Here is a 17,944-nt window from a genome sequence, read left to right on the forward strand (position 1 = left end):
GTAATAGAGAACGTCTCCACGGCGTTCCACATGGTCCCAGCACAACCAGAACTTGCGCACGGCCGGACCCTCCAGGGCTACTTCATCTGAGACGGTAGCTGGCCTCCATCCTTCCAGGCGTGAAGCTTCCTCAGCAAAGGGTCACTGCGCTGGTACTCTGCCAGCTCCTTCTCGGTATACTGGGGCAGCCAGTTAACAGTGGGTGGCGATGACTGGATCCCAGTGTTTGAGTTCTCGTCCACTGGTGGCTCGGCAGTGTCCACCGGGTTCTGGTCGGGTGTCGAAGGTCTTGACGCCGGATCCGTAGTCGCCGGGGTCCTCGTCGTCCTACGGATCGCCAGGGGGACCACGTCGTCGACATCCTCGTCGAACCTTGCCCATCTCTGGTGTTCACGTCGGCAGTACGGGCAGCCTTGGCAGGGCAGTGAGTCGGGGCTTTCTCCTGCCCGGTAGCAGTCACAAGTTGGCGCTGGCGCCCTTGAAAGTGCATCCGCGTTGCCATGCTTGACTCCTGCTCGATGCTCTATTTTGAAGTGGAACTGGCTAAGCTCCTCAATCCACCTTGCTAGCTGGCCTTCGGGACTTTTAAAGCGGAAGAGGAGATTCGGTTTCCAGGAACGCCGCATTTCCTGCAGCAGCGCCGCTACCTCGGCTTTCAACTCCTTGATGTCAGCATTTAGGTCGGACTGCGTCGCGCCGGTGGCCGTCGATGTCGGGTTTGGCGCTCCCCCTTTACGCTCATCATCCCATGACACTCGGCGAATCCGCCCCTTAGCTTCGCTCTCCCTTCCAAGCGTTGCTCGATAGTCGTATTCTCGGGCTTCTACCTTCTTGAGGGCGTCTGCCAGGGTCTTAGGTTCGGAGCCCAGGACTTCGTAGGCGATGTTTTGGTTGCGCAGGCCTCGCAGGAACGCCTCGGCCGCGAACTCCTCCTGCAGTCCGACGTCGACCCCTGGATAGGCTAGCGTAACCAGCTTCCGTACTTCCTCTCCAAATTCAGACAGGCTAGTCTCCTTCCCCTGCCGAACCTCGCTCAGTTTACGGCGGGCAGTACTTTCGGGTATTTCTCGTCCGAAACGGCGCCGTAGCTGCTCCACCAGCTGGTCGTAGTCCTCGCGGATAGGAGTCGGTTGCGCCATAACGAATGACATAGCGCCTTCTCGCAGTCGCAGGTAGAGCATGTCCAGGCAGACTTCCTTGCTCCAATTCCGCTTCCGGGCCATCCTCTCAAACGGGCCAATAAAGGAGTCCCAGTCGCCCTTCCCATCGTAGGTAGCTAGCAGCTTCACTTCACTTTCGTGTCCTACTTCTCTCCTGTAGCTACTACTCCGGTCCCGACCGTTCCCTACCACTGGACTATTTGTTATGACGGATGGCGGCCCTCCGGTACCACCAGTAGGCGGCGCCGCGTCACCCCGGCTGGGCGTGCTCAGGAAATGGTGACTCCCTTCCGGAAATGCGTTCCGGGCTCTGGCGCTCCTACCACCCCGCTCCGCTGGAGTACTGGTGACAAGGGGTTTGGGATGGTGACTTCTGTTGCGGCCATCCGCTACTGGGCCGACATTCTCCATTCCCGGGGGCAAAGCATATTCACGGGGTCTCACATCCGGTCCGTCTGGACGGGGGACCAGTGGAGTAGTTAACTCCATGTCCTGCACCTCCAATGTTGTAATGCTATGACTGGCTCCATGGCCACTATCAAAGCCCTCCTGATAGCCATTGAATGGCTGCGGGGAACTAGGGAGCGGGTGGAGTCCCGTGCTCAATTGCTGCACAGCGGGAGGTTGGGGATGTGGCACAACTCGCCCGACAAGTACCCCTTTAAGCATGCACTTCACCTCCTCCATTGATTGTTCCTGCTTTTCTTGGTTAAGGAGGGACCGCTCAAACATTTGGGCTAGACGACACATCTGCTTTTCCATTTCGCTTTCCACAGCGCTATCCTCTCCCCCCCCTACAGCACCGTGCTCCACGTGCTCGATCTCCTCAGTAGGTTCCAACATCATCTAGATCACATGCAACGATGGCCTTGATAAAGTGCTACTGCACGTAATTAGCCGGTTGCTAGTTAGCAAGGACGCTAACGTAAATAGCAATAGCACCGCTATTCTGTATGGAGACAGAATGCAATCCAATTTCACCACTTCTGAACACCACTTGTCGCGGGACTGGGTTTAGATGTTCTTATATTAAGTAGTTGGAGGCTGGGAATTATGGTGCGACAACACAGTCTCTGGCGTTAATTAGCCGGGCTAGGCTACGGGTTTAGCAACCCACCTTGCACTGCTCCTGCAGTCTGCAGACGATGACGGACGCTGGCTAGCCTGGCTGGGATGGTCTCACTCTGCAGACACTCGCACTGTCACTGGCTGCACACTCTGATCTCTCTCTGGGGGCTGGTAATCACTCTTACTGGTTCTATTATGGTCGTCGCTGGTTAGTCACTGTCTAGCGTCAGCTCAGTCGAGGTGTAGGAGTCAGGAATGTTACGTCTGATCGCTAACACGTTATGCTAAGCTAACACTGTGTGACAGTCTGTAAACCACTATAACAACTAACTCACGCTGTGCTGTGCAATGGATAACAATAGGCAGCACGCACGCATTCCTAAGTCTCTTCTCATTGGCTAACAGGGTCTCGCGTTACTTTAGTCAGACTGTCTGTCTGTCAGGGAGCTGTCCCGCAATATATATATATATATATATATATATATATATATATATATATATATATATATATATATATATATATATATATATATATTGTAGCAAATTAGGGGGGCAGCCGGGGAACCATCGCCACAGCCGGGACGCGAACCCGTATTTCCCACTCCGCAAGTGAATATATATATAGCGTTTTTTTCCCCCGTTACCGTCAATTGTGTTGAGTGCTCGACTAATGAGGAGCGAAATATCAACACGGATACAGGAAAAACGATTTTAATGTATAGCAGTACAGGCCTGTTTCGTGCATCTCGCACTCATCAGCTGCTAATGTTTTTTGACAAAGAATCATACAGTTACCTTGCCCAGGGTCACGCCCCTAATTTCGATTGGACAGCAACCAATCAGATGGGGAAACATTCAGTCCGGGACCGCCACAGCCGGGACGCGAACCCGTGGCTCCCACACCGCAAGCGACAATGTTAACCAGTCGACTAAAAAGTCCGACCCGTTAGCCAAGGGCTAACGTGTCTACTTATCCATGCACGTTACACTAATAAATAGAAGTTGGGGTCAAATGGTGTAGCGAATCGAACCAGTCACTTCATGAATGCCGATTGGCTCTGGGCTAACGGGTTGGACCCTTTAGTCGACTGGTTAATATTGTCGCTTGCGGTGTGTGCTCCTTATTGGAGCAGCGACCGGGGCGGCTCGGAAGAGTGGGGTAATTGGCCAAGTACAACTGGGGAGAAAAAGGGGGATTTTTTTTTGAAGCAGTATTAGCCTGTCCATTTAATATCGGCAAAGATGTAATTGTCACTCGCCACATTGGCCCCTCCAATGTAGCTGCATTTGGCCAGCAGCTGCCTTAAGTCTTGGCTCCTTTCACTGTAGTGACAGACCCTGTTGAAAATTACACTAGTGAATTAAATGTGGCCCTCTCTAGTATCCCCGATTCAGTTGCACCTCTCAATACCAGAGCTGGGTGACTAAAGAGGCCCACACCCTGGTTTAATGAATAGATGTAACGTGCACGGATAAATAGACTCGCTAGTCCTTGGCTAACGAGTAGAACCCTTTAGTCGACTGCCCGAACTGCCCCCGGGACGCGAACCCGGCTCTTCTGCACCACGGGCGACTGCGTTAACCAGTCGACTAAAGGATCCGGCCCGCTAGCCAAGGGCTAGCGAGTTTATTTATTCGTGCATGTTACATAGACACTTCAGCAGGCCTACAGGAGACTGGAATGTAAATGGCGAAAATCAACATTGGAAGTTTTTTTTAACCTATCTTGGCAAGAGTGTTAATTGAAATACTAGCATGCTTTATCGGCTGCAAAAGCAGCGTATCTCTCTTACCTACTTAATCAATATTGATAAACATAACCCCAGATTTCTCTTTGACACTGTATTCAAAAAGCAGCCGTCTATTAGCTGCTCACATTCACGGCCCACGAGTTTCTAGACTTTTTCTGCCGATTACAGCTTTTGAGACTATCTTTCTTGATACGTTGACTAAGTTCGTGTCAGCCTCTAAACCAACTACTTGCCTACTTGACCAATTACCAGCAAAACCTTTTTTCTCTCCCTTTTATCCGGCCAATTACCCTACTCTCCTGAGCCTTTCCGGTCGCTGCTCCACCCCCCCCTGCCGATCCGGGGAGGGCTGGAGACTACCACGTCGCCACCGATACATGTGGAGTCACCAGCCGCTTCTTTTCACCTGACAGTGAGGAGTTTCGCCAGGGGGACGTAGCGCATGGGAGGATCACGCTATTCCCCCCAGTTCCCCCTCCCCCCTGAACAGGCGCCCTGAACGACCAGAGGAGGCGTTAGTGCAGCGACCAGGACAAACACCCACATCCAGCTTACCATCTGCAGACACAGCCAACTGTGTCTGCAGGGACGCCCGACCAAGCCAGAGGTAACACAGGGATTCAATCCGGTGATCTCCGTGTTGGTAGGCAATGGGGAATAGACTGCTACGCTACCCGGATGCCCCTCCAGTAAAACTTTTTGTAGACCTCTGGCTTTCCTGGGACCTACAGTGCTAGCCATTTTTAATTTATCACTTACTACTGGGACTGTTCCCAGCAGTTTTAAGACAGCTGTGGTTAAACCTCTACTTAAAAAAAACACACCTCAGTTCAGGGTCTCATCAACCAATCTCTAATCTTCCATTCTTTTATAAAGCACCAGAGAGAGTTGTATATCCACAACTTTCGATCTATATAGAAGAAAGCCATCTATATCAACCTTTTCAATCAGCTTTCAGGGCCCATCACACCATTTAAACTGCTTTGACCAGAGTGGTGAACAATATTTTACTATCTATGGACTCTGATTCCACTTCTCTGCTTCTACTACTGGACCTCAGTGCAGTCTTTTGACACCATTGATCACTGTATGCTGTTAGATAGAATACATTGTAATTTTGGTGTCTCTGGTTTACCTCTCTCTTGGCTTAAGTCCTACTTATCTGGAAGAACATGTTGTGTCTGCTATGCTATAGTAATATTACATCAAAATTCTCTTTTGTTAAATATGGTGTTCTTCAGGGCTCCGTTCTTGTCCCTCACTTTATATTTCACCTCATAGTAAAATTATACACAGATATGGAATACATTTTCATTGCTATGCTGATGATACTTACCTGTAGCTAAAAGGGCTGATGACCATACTCAAATGACTAATTTAGAGGCCCGCTTGGCTGCTGTGAAAAATTGGATGTCACTAAACTTTCTGCTTTTGAATTCGGATAAACTGAGATGCTGGTGATTGGCCCAGCTAGACACAGACACCAATTTGATCAAGTAATGATAACAATCGACAACTCTGTGATTTCACAAAGTGTGGTAGCCAAAAATCTTGGTGTTATGTTTGATCCCAGCCTTTCCTTTGATAAGCACATTAAAGAAATCACCAAGACTGCCTTCTTTCACTTACGTAACATAGCTAAAATTCAGTCTTTTCTGTCCATGGCTGATGCACAGACTCTTTTACATGCATTTGTTTCATGCAAACTTAATTACTGTAATGTTCTGTTTTCAGGTCTGCCACATGCTAGTACTAAAAGTCTTCAGATTGTTCAGAATGCTGCAGCGAAAATCCTAACTAAAACGAGAAAACTTGACCATATTACACCAATTCTTGCCTCCCTTCATTGGCTTCCTATTCATGTTAGACCAGACTTCAAGGGGCTTCTGCTGACTTATAATATCCTAAATGGGCTTGCCCCATCATACTTGTCTGATCTCCTTAAACTGTACATTCCATCTCGAGCTCTCCACTCTGAAAATACAGAGCTCCTTTGTGTACCCAAAGTTTAAAAAAAAAAAGTCAGCTGGTGGCAGGGCCTTCTCCTATTGGGCCCTGTTCTTGTGGAATAACCTGCCTGCTGCTATCAGACAATCAGAGTCTGTTGATTCCTTTAAATCGAAACGTAAAACTCATCTTTTTGTCTGAGTACTTCACAACCTATACTGTATGGTGGGTCGGTTTCTGTCTCAATGAATTTACCAAGCACTTTCTGCCGACGAGATTACAGCATATAGACTATTGACTACTGTAAACTGTTCTCTTCTCTCACGTCTTTTCTCTCTCTCTTAATGATGTATTTTCCTTTCTTTTTCTGAGTGCGAATGGTGTGATGTGAGTCTCCCTTGTGTGCACGTGCAGTCTGTCCTCCTCCCAGATGTCCATAGTGATGGTGGTCGCCACCTGGACACTGCTTGGCACCTCCCTTATCATTTTCTTTTATATATATCTTATAAATCCATATAATTTTGTTATCCTGTTTCAATGTTCTTTCACTAAGATGTGTGACTAATTTTTTTTTTTACATGGTGATGCTGATCACGCGGCTTGGGTGCTGGGCTGTTCTGATGGCGTCTGGACACTGCTTGGCATCCTCTTCATCATATTCTTCATACAATTTATAATTCCATTATAATTCTGTTACCGTCTTTAAATGTTGTAGCCCGTAAATTGTGTAAACACAACATTCATTGCACGTTGTCTGTCTTGGGAGAGAGATCCCTCCTCTGTTGCTCTCCCTGAGTTTTCTTCCTACTTTTCTCCTTGTTAAAGTTTTTTTTTTTTTAGGGAGTTGTTCTTTATCCGACGCAAGGGTCTAAGGACAGGATGTTGTATTGCTGTAAAGCCCCATGAGGCAAATTTTTAATTTGTGATACTGGGCTTTACAAATAAAATTGACTTGATTTAAAGAATCTGCTGCTAATGTCTTGGTGCCAGATACTACGGGACACCTTCAGAGGTCTTGTGGAGTCCATGCCTCAGTGGGTCAGAGCTGTTTTGGTGGCACGAGGGGGACCTACACAATATTAAGCAGGTGGTTTTAATGGTTTGGCTGATCGGTGTATAGAAAGTAAGGGATGCCACCAGATATTGGAACAACAGATTACCATATACATGTTAGCTCACCCAAGCTTGAGGGAGTGCAAACGGGGTTAAAATGCCAAGAATTCATCGTCTTCCTGGGACCAATGTAGTACCCTATCAACGCTATGATAGCAGAGCAGGGTTATCAAAAATTCTGTGGAAGTTTATACAGTTAGCATGAAAGTTGCAGGTTATTCCCAGATCATGGTCTTGAGTTGAAAGCTTTTTCATTCCAAAGGAAAAACTTTTCTTTTCTTTTTTAGCTATGGCGCCATGTTAAGTCTGTCAAGTGTGAGGAAAGTTATCTTCATGTGGCATTCTTGCACTTACATAAATGATGCATTTGGTCGCATACCTCACAACCTATTGTGGAAGGTTTTAGACTTACAGGTGTCGTCAAAAACTTGGACAGAGCACATTTTTGGGATACTATAGATGACTTTCCCAGTGATGAATAGTAATCTCCTGGTTGCTGCCCGCATAAAGCTCAAAATCTTGCTGCTGGCTTTCTGGTGCACCTTCTAAGACAGCAAGGTATCTTTATACTGTGTCAAGAGTTAGCAGTACACAACTACATAAGACCTGGTCTACAAAGAGATAGAATATGCATATGATCCCAAATAAACAACAAGGAACTTCTATGTGCTCCCCTCCCTTTCTGAAACTTTAAAATGATTTCAAACTGGAGGGGCTTTCCCCTTTTGAAATGTGAGCTCAAACTGATTTTGAGGGACCTATATGCAAAGCCAGTAAGAAGTTGTCTCTGCGATGTTAAGGGAACATCTTTGAACCGTGGGCTTGGCCATGTTCTCACTGCTTTGGCAGCAGATCCAAGCCTTCTGAGAGCTCAGATGTAACGGATGGGTTCACCTTTTTTTAAAACAAATACCACATTTTGTCCACCATCACTTGGAATGGTACACACAGAAACTTCACTGATCACTTCAATTAATTTCTCAATACAGAGGCCATCAGTTAAGTTTTTGTCTGTACAATTCAAAATTATGCCCAACAACAATAATTTGGGGCATTTGCCCAGAAAAGTGAACTTACCTTCAACTGTTGACAGTATGTCACACTTTATTTTGTTCAAATTGTCTATAGTCTTGGTCACGTTCAAACATGTACAATATTTTGAAAAAACTTTCTCCCCGAAAAAAGGAGTGACAGTCCAGCTTGGTCGGGCGTCCCTACAGATACAATTGGCCATTTCTGCGGGTGGGAAGCTGGATGTGGGTATGTGTCCTGGTCGCTGCACTAGCGCCTCCTCTGGTCGGTCGGGGTGCCTGTTCGGGGAGGAGGAGGAACTGGGGGGAATAGCATAATTCTCACACGCTACGTCCCCATGGCAAAACTCCTCACTGTCAGGTGAAGAGAAGCGGCTGGCGACTCCACATGTATCGGAGGAGGCATGTGGTAGCCTGCAGCCCTACCTGGATTGGCAGAGGGGTTGGAACAGCGACTGGAATGGCTCGGAAGAGTGGGGTAATCAGCTGGATACAATTGGGGGAAAAAAAGGGGTTAAAAACAAAGGAGTGACAGAACCCTTATCTTTTCAGTTTTCTTTCCTTAATATAGAAATAGACAAAAGCAGTGAGGCAATCAGATAAGAGAGATGCAGGATAACATTTTGGTGGGATGCAATTCAAAGCCAGAAGTGGTTTCATATATAACCAGCAGAGTATATCTTTAACGTTAGTCTTACTGAAGCTTTTGTCACAACAATGCATGGTTGAATAAGGATTAAAGAAGTGCAATGCAATGAAAAGTATAAAGAGTTAATAAAGACAACTCTTTAAACATGAAGAAACCAGTTAGGAAACAAAAAGAAGAAATTCAGCTAAAATATATTGCCCTATAATTCCATTATAATTCTGTTATCCTCTTTCAATGTTGTAGTCTGTAAATTGTGGTTTATTCTGTACACATAACATCCATTGCACATCTTGGGAGAGAGATCCCTCCTCTGTTGTTCTCCCTGAGGTTTCTTCCTATTTTTTTCTCCCTCTTAAAGTTTTTTTTCTAGGGAGTTGTTCCTTATCCGATGTGAGGGTCTAAGGACAGGATGTTGTATTGCTGTAAAGCCCCCTGAGGCAAACTCGTAATTTGGGATATTGGGCTATACAAATAAAACTGACTTGACTATAATGGTGATTACAAAAATATTTTATTCATATATCAGTTAGAAAATGTCTCCTTAGTCTACAGTACAGTATAAATATATGAGCATGGCTAATAACAACTAGGTCTATGATTACGCAAAGTAATGACAGTTACAACCTAACAAGAAAATTACACAATCACCTTTTAAATCCATGCCTGTGCTTGGACAAACAGGCAGACGGAGTGGTAACGACAGACAGAGGGTCAGACACCAACGATGCAGATAGACAAAAAGACACTGTCACAGACAAACGAGGTGAGCTGGTAGTAATGTGGCATTGCTGGAATGTCTGCAGTGTCAAGAGATTTTCAGGGTGAGATAAGACAGGCCACTGCACCATCTGTGTGTATCTGGATGCCTCGGGAGAGCTCCAGCCAAATTTCTGTACTGTGTGTATGTGTGTGTTCTGTGTCTTGGAGGCAGTCTGGGAGCCGTTCAGGAGGGGACCCAAATATTGCCATGTGTGTCAGGAGCGTTAGTGTACGGTATGTTCCAGATCCACGGCTGGTCTGAGGACAGACAGCAACAGTATGTTAGCAAACACGACCTCATACAAGACAACACACACATTCCGCACAGATAATGAAGGACTTGTATGTAGAGCTGTGAAAAATATCGATATAATATCTGATATGAGACTAGATATCATCTGAGATTCCGGTTATGGTAATATTGTGATATAACTTAAATGTTGTCATTCCCTGGTCTTAAAGGCTGCATCACAGTAAAGTGATACAATTTTCTGAATTTCTTAGACTGTTTTAGCTGAGTGAAATAAACAATGGATGCCTCTACCTGCTTGCTCATCATATCCACATTACTGATGTTAATTTCCCAAAATACTGTCATGTCATCATTATCAAGATGTCCAGTCAAAACTATCGCGAGATTTGATTTTGTAACTACTGCCCAGCCCTACTTACATACAAAAACCCCCACCAAATTGTCCCTCATTATACACTGCTCAAAAAAATAAAGGGAACACATAAGCAATGCAATGTAGCTCCAAGTCAATCACACTTTTGAGATATCAACCTGTCCAGTTAGGAAGCAACACCGATTTGTGAATCAATTTCACCTTTTGGTAAATTGTCTAATTTCCACCAGGTGGAAATTAGACAATTTGCAAGACAACCCCTATAACAGGAATGGATTTGCAGGTGGTGGCCACAGACCATTTGCCTGACCTCATCTTTTCTGGCCGATCTTTGGTTAGTTTTTCATTTTGCTAGTGCCCTCACCACTAGAGGTGGCATGAGGCGGTATCTGCAACCTACAGAAGTTGCTCAGGTAGTGCAGCTCATCCAGGATGGCACATCAATGCGGGCTGTGGCAAGAAGATTTGATGTGTCTCCCAGCACAGTGTCCAGAGCATGGAGGAGGTACCAGGAGACAGGCCAGTACACCAGGAGACATGGAGGGGGCCGCAGGAGGACAACAACCCCGTAGCAGGACCGCTATCTGGTCCTTTGTGCAAGGAGGAACAGGAGGAGCACTGCCGGAGCCCTACAAAACGACCTTCAACAGGCCACTAATGTGCAGGTTTCTGCTCAAACAGTGAGAAACAGAATGCATGAGGATGGTATGAGGGCCCGACATCCACAATTGGGGCCTGTGCTCACAGCCCAACACCGTGCAGCCCGATTGACCTTTGCCAGAGAACATCTTGGTTGGCAGATTTGCAATTGGCGCCCTGTGCTCTTCACAGATGAGAGCAGGTTCACACTGAACACATGTGACAGACGTGAGAGAGTCTGGAGACGCTGTGGAGAACGTTCTGCTGCCTGCAACATCCTCCAGCATGACCGGTTTGGCGGTGGGTCAGTGATGGTCTGGGGAGGCATATCCTTGGAGGGCCGCACAGACCTCTACGTGCTAGCCAGAGGTACCATGACTGCCATTAGGTACCGGGATGAGATCCTCAGACCCATTGTCAGACCATATGCTGGTGCTGTGGGCCCTGGGTTCCTGCTCATGCATGACAATGCTTGTCCTCATGTGGCCAGAGTGTGTCAGCAGTTCCTGTATGTCGAGGGCATTGATGCTATGGACTGGCCTGCACGTTCCCCAGACCTGAATCCAATCGAGCACCTCTGGGACATCATGTCTCGTACCATCCGCCAACGCGATGTCGCACCACAGACTGTCCAGGAGTTGACCGATGCCCTGTCCAGGTCTGGGAGGAGATCCCTCAGGAGACCATCCGTCGTCTCATCAGGAGCATGCCCAGACGTTGTAGGGAGTGCATACAGGCACGTGGAGGCCACACACACACTACTGAGCCTCATTTTGAATCGTCTTGAGGAATTTCCACAGAAGTTGGATCAGCCTATGTTCTCATTTTCCACTTTGATTTTGAGTATGATTCTGAATCCAGACCTTAATGGGCTAATGATTTTGATTTCCATTGATCATTCTTAGGTTATTTTGCTCTAAACACATTCCTCTGTCTAATAAATAAAGATTTTCAGCTGAAATATTTCATTCATCGAGGTCTATATTGTGTTTTTAGGTGTTCCCTTTATTTTTTTGAGCAGTATACTTGCCAGGAGTGTTCCTGCTCAACACCCCCCCCCCACACACACACACATACACAAGACTCACATTCTCCTGAAGACATGTACTGTGACAAACACACGTAAAAACAGGTAAAGACTCATGCACTTGCACACACAAACAAGACTCGCCCACAGTCATACTAACCACTCACATTTGCTCTCTCCCATACAAAGTCACCGTTAACTACTTTAATGTACTTTTATTTAAAAAGGCAAACAGTCTATCTCATTCTCTCACAAATAATGTTAAGAGCAGAGGTCTGTGGAGCAGAGATGTTGTCTCTGAAAAGATCCACCACATGGACTCGCTTCCTCTCATGTAGACACTGTAAACCTCTGTAGCTCTGATGTCCGGTTGCTTTACAGCAGTGATTCTCAACAGACGGTTCATGACCTGGCACCAGTCCACAGAATGTTTGCTATCAGACAGTCTGGGTAGTGCACTTTCACCTTTTCCCCCCTTTCATTTGACCTCAGATATAGTGTTTGCCCCAAATATAGCTTGTGAACAAAAGTACTGCAAATTACAAGTCAATATGCAAAATGTACGCATTGTGTGTTTGTAACGTGCAACAAATCAATGATTTTGACTGCCACTGTCCTTGGTGCTGAAGTGTCCACCAGTGTGGCCGAATCCCCTCAGCAATAGTAGCTGACTCATTCTTACTCATTGATTTTGTGCATCCAGAATCTATGCCATAGTTATTAATGTAAAAAAAATTATGTTAATTGGAAAATATGCTCATTTTGTTGAATCTCATTTTTAGTGAATATCATTTGATTTTTTTGTTTTTACTTTTTTTGAGTTAAAAGGACATTTCACAGTGCTCATCAGTCCACAGGAAATGAAAGGTTAGGAAAGCCTGCTATGTGGAGTACAACACAAGCCTCTTTCTTCTGCTGAGCAATGACACAGCCGCATAATTCAGCGTCAGTGAAGTGGTCAATACCACTTAATTATTTAGGTAATAAGAGCCTGGATTTTCTCAGTAATCAACAAATTTATGTCAGTATCTTGAACACGATAAAAAAAGAAAAAAGCATCTAATCTCCTCATTGCCAGTTTTGAATCGCAATTCAGACAGCAGCATGAGCGCATACCTTTCACAGGCTACATATTCAGTAAACTCCCAGGTTATTCAAAGCTCAATTAATACAGAAAAACATAGGGCGTCCAGGTAGCATAGCGGTGTATTCCGTTGCCTACCAACATGGGGATCGCCAGTTTGAATCCCCGTGTTACCTCCGGCTTGGTTGGGCGTCCCTACAGACACAATTGGCCATGTCTGCGGATGGTAAATGGGATGTGGGTATGGGTCCTGGTTGCTGCACTAGCACCTCCTCTGGTTGGTCGGGGCGCCTGTTTGGGGGGGGGGGACTGGGGGGAATAGCGTGATCCTCCCACGTACCACGTCCTCCTGGCGAAACTCCTCACTTCCAGGTGAAAAGAAGCCTATGGCGACTCCACATGTATCAGAGGAGACATGTGGTAGTCTGCAGCCCTCCCCGAATCAGCAGAAGGGGTGGCGCAGTGACCAGGACAGGTCGGAAGAGTGGGGTAATTGGCTGGATACAATCGGGGAGAAAAAGGGGAACCCCCCTCAAAGTAACTGATTATTGTTTGTTTTTCTTTTCTTTCTCTTTTTTTAGGGGGGAAAAAGGTGAACCATCCAAATCTGTATTTATGATCCAAATCCCAATCCAACGGAGCATTGAGAGCTCTGAAGCGTTTGGCTCAGCCCTAGTTATAGATTCCCCAAACCACCGTAAGGGTTTTGTAATAGCAAGGCCTTAGGAGACTAGGGAATTGGACATGCAAAATTGGGAGGAAAAGGGGGAGAAATCTACGAACACCAACCACCCTCCACCTCGAAAAAACTTCCTTCATACTCACACACTCAACATATACATGGTTTGACCGTCAATATGAAAGGTTTGCCATAGGCAAGTCAACCCTGCAAAATTAAGATGATTCCAGAGCAGGGATCACAGCTGGGGCCAACTCATCCACTTAGTGCAAAACCCATGTCATAAAACAACACCTCCCTGGATTGTAGTAAAGTGCACTACACAAGGGTGGTGTTCACAATGTTCAGACATGTGCATGTCAACATAGAAGACAACGGTGCATGTAGTCATCCAGTAATGTAAATGTCAGCATTAATTTTACACCTCTTTACTGAGGAGCACTTAAATTAGGTTGAAAGGTGATAACCCTTTTTTAATTAGCGAGTGAAAAACACAACAACATGCTCTTCTAGAGGTTATAAAACGACAGCTTATGAACGAGTTACTGAATGACAGTTCAGTAAATATACCAGTATACTATATGGGTTTGACCCTTATTTGAATGAAGCCATCTCAGAGCTGGCTTGGTGAAGGCAATAGATTTTGATGATGAACCAGCAGTATGGGGTTGCAGGCTACGGTACAATGCCAACCAGTTCAAATTTGTCAGCTTAAACCAGAAAGTCTGTGTGATGTCTGATACCCAGCGGAGACTTTTCTGCCAGTATGCTTATCTGAGAGATAACCAGGTAATATACAGTGTGTGGGAAATAACTCTACAAATCAATAGCCAACAGTTTCTACATACATGAGCAAAGGGCATCCAACAAACATGCACTCACTATTTTATCAAACGCACATTCACAACCACTACACCAACTCATACACTTGCACAGAAATAGGTTCCCACGAATGCACAAAGCTCAAAGTCTCTGTGAATACACAAACAACATACACATATGGGGACATAATACAATCACATACACAAAAACAAAAACAAAAGCAGACTGACACACAAACTACTTTACCTCCTGTCGAGTAGTGTTTGGGTGGAAGGTCTATAGGCACAGGGAATGCATCGGAGGAAGCGGTAGCAGGAAATTGATTTTTCTGGACAGGAAAGGTAGTCCTGTTCTGGAAGGGAACCATTAATCATACCATATTAATAACAAAGTCCCCTTTTTCAACTTTTTACAGTTGTGGAAAATCCTCCTGTAACTTGTTCAACAACAATCGCATCTGCTATGGACAACTGATCAACACTGATTGGTGGGTAGGTGGTGTGTCATATGGGCCTAATAAATGATGCCAATAAATTGTCTTGAATTGGCAAAGAACAGGCTGATAGAACATATAAGACCCCCTTATCAATAAGATCCCTTCACGATCGCAGGCTGCATCCCCACAACACCTACTGTAATGTTGATGGCTGCGTTGGTGTGATGCAGCTGTGTTGCCTCTCTCTCCTCCTCTCACTTTTTCTGATGCTTGTTTCCTAGTTTTAATGGAATATTCAACATGCCGAACTATTACATATGTGTCAGTCACTATCCTTGGAAAGAAAAAGGGTGCACATTGCCATATTTTTTCTTGTCCTCTTGCTTCACAATTAAATTAGAACAGAGGAAGGGGAATGACATACTCACGTTTTATTCCATATTTAGAAAAAGTCGTTTTTTCCATGATCATAATACTTGCAATGGTTTATTATTTTCTGACAAATGCCATCCGTAAGCAGCACATCGATTCAACACTGCTCCAGCATTCATAAACTGGGATTGCCTATATCCTAAAACCCCATTAGGATGAAATGAAGGGACTAGGTACAAGATAAACCTGTGCTCTGACAATATTTGTTGGTTTGGGTAAAAGGCCAAAATCAGTCCTGATTATCAGCAAAGGTAGTCCAACACCGACGTTAAAATACAGTAGTGTAGGCCTACCCTATTCATTCAGCTATGCACAGTTCATGCAGGGGGCAAATTTATTCCTAATAATAATATTATTTATTGTTGACTGTTGTCAGCCACAGCCATGCTGTACAAAGGAATAGCACTAGAACTGGCACTCAAACTCTTGCACACAACTCTCATATAACGCAAAGGGCAGCCCCTCGAGCGCACACACACACACACACACACACACACACACACACACACACACACACACACACACACACACAGCAAGTGAGAACATTAAGAATAACAACTGTATACCAACAACCTGTTTGAAAATTTTTTAGGGTAAATCCAAATGTTAAAAGTTGGCCAGCATGTTGGTGACTATTGACAACTTACATAAGCCTAATGAGAAGGGTGCGCCTGCCTCTGCGAACACGGTCCTGCAATGTCTGGGTCAATCAAGGTCAGCTTCAGTCTCAGGTTTGGCTCAGCATCCATCCTGCTTCTGTATTTAGTTTTTATGACGGCAAGTGAAGAGAAGCCTTTCTCACGCAGACATGTGGTCACAAAATGAAGGAGAAAGCGCACAGCCTTGTCTGAAAGCACAGGGTATTCATTGTGTTGCTGTATCAAAAAGTCCCAACAATGACTAACTCCTGAAAGCAGACTTCAGTGTTTTGTCACAAGACAGTTCTATTGATTTCTCCTGCTCACCAACAGCAAAGTAATTTGGCATTTCTTAGGTTCTGATGTTAAACGGGTTTCTCGTCCAGTTGTTCACTTCGGCCATCACTGGGAATTATTCACGGAACTGTTGTCTGAGTGAGACGAAGTGCGCAACGATGTCACTGACCCCATCACCAAGGGTCAGGTCGTTGTCAGACAGAAAACTCTCCAGAAAGGGGAAAGATGAAACATCACCTGCCTTCACTTTGATTTCTAACAACTCCATCTTTTTCAGCATTGTGTTGATTTTGTCCTGCACATCAAAAACATTGATGAAGATTTCCTGTAATCCCAAATTTAGTTCTTTTAACAAATGAAAATGTCCGACAAGTATGCCAGTTGACTGAGCCACGCAGTATCTTCAAAAACATCTGATAAGGCGAAGCTTTTGTCCTGTAAGAACATTTGGACCTCTCTGTGCAATTCAAAACGCCTCAAAAGCACCTTCCCTCTTGGTGGCTACCTTACGAATGTCCAACTCTTTCTTTACCTTATGAAGGAAGAGTTGGACATGCTCGCTGCCAATTTCATCACAGAGCATATGGAATAGGCGAGAATGCAGCAGTTGGGCCTTAATGACGTTGACAAATTTCACAGCTGAGTCCAGCACATACTTAATTTCTTCGGCTTTCTTCTTCACCACCAGAGCTTCATAATGGATGCTGCAGTGAGTTCATTGCATCTCGGGTGCCACCAACTCGTGAATTTGAGCTACTCTTCCATTGTGGTGACCTGTCATAGCCCTGGTGCCATCCGTGCAGACTCCAACATGCTTTTTTTCAATCAAGCCCATTTTCTTGGACAAACGTGATCAGAAGCTGGAATATGTGCTCAGCTGTAGTTCTGGTCTGCAGTGAGTGACAGAACAGCAAGTCCTCCTGAGCTGCAGAATCATATTCATATTCGACGTAAACAAGCAAATTTGCAACATCATTAGTCTTGCCTAGCTAGAGAGAATAATAGCGACTATATTTAATGTGCTCAGTCAGTGTGTTTTTAACGTGATCAGACATAGGTCCTATTCTCTGTGACACAGTGTCATTTGAAAATGGCACCAAGTTTACCTGTTTGGCAGCCATCTCCCCACACATGATGTGTCATCTCTTTGGCTAATGGTAGACAGTTGTTTGCCAATTGTGTATGGCTTACCGGCTTTCACTATGCAGAGGCTGACACGATACGAAGCTTCCTATGCTTTGGCTATGGCTGTAACACAGGACTGAATCATGGACTTGGACTGCTTCAGTTCGTCACATTTTCTTAGAAAAAAATCTACCAGTTCGTCTTTTAGCACTGCGTGTTTGGTTGTAAGATGCTGTTTGAGTTGCGATGGTTTCATTGCTAAGAACATCACCACATACCACACACTGCGGCTTGGGCTATTTCTCCTTCCCACTCCAGCTGAATCCAAATTTGATGTAACTTGAGACATATTTCCTTGCTGTTTTGCACCGTTTGCTGCTAGCAGATGTTGTGGAGATTTCAATGGTGCTACTGAAGTAGCCACTAGCACTTGTGCTCAGCTCACTGTTGTCCACTTCAGTTTCCACAGGGCTGGTCGAAATATTCTCATCCGTACTTCTCTTCCTAATATAGTTGCCGTTTGGAGCCATGACTGCAACCTTTTTGAACCATTAATCATTTTAGCTACCTCCACTTATTATCTTGCCATCACAGTTAATACTTACAACAGTTAATTAGCTTGTAACTTGTAAATAGGCTGATAATATCGAAACAAAAATTG

The 17,944-nt window shown here is 45.2% G+C and overlaps 1 protein-coding gene across 1 annotated transcript in view; it reads right to left on the reverse strand.

Moving 5' to 3' along the window:
- Positions 1-9,226: 9,226 nt before the first annotated feature.
- tdp1 (tyrosyl-DNA phosphodiesterase 1) overlaps positions 9,227-17,944 on the reverse strand; it is a 34,813-nt gene continuing 26,095 nt past the window's right edge. Inside the window, exons 15-16 of the mRNA XM_056278871.1 lie at positions 14,602-14,707; positions 9,227-9,736 (exon numbers count right to left, since the gene is read on the reverse strand). Coding sequence (XP_056134846.1) covers positions 9,663-9,736; positions 14,602-14,707 — 180 coding nt within the window. The 3' untranslated portion in view covers positions 9,227-9,662. The remainder of the gene's footprint in view (positions 9,737-14,601; positions 14,708-17,944) is intronic.

This window comes from Lampris incognitus, chromosome 4 (genome assembly GCF_029633865.1).
Source record: "Lampris incognitus isolate fLamInc1 chromosome 4, fLamInc1.hap2, whole genome shotgun sequence".
Classification (NCBI taxonomy): domain Eukaryota; kingdom Metazoa; phylum Chordata; class Actinopteri; order Lampriformes; family Lampridae; genus Lampris; species Lampris incognitus.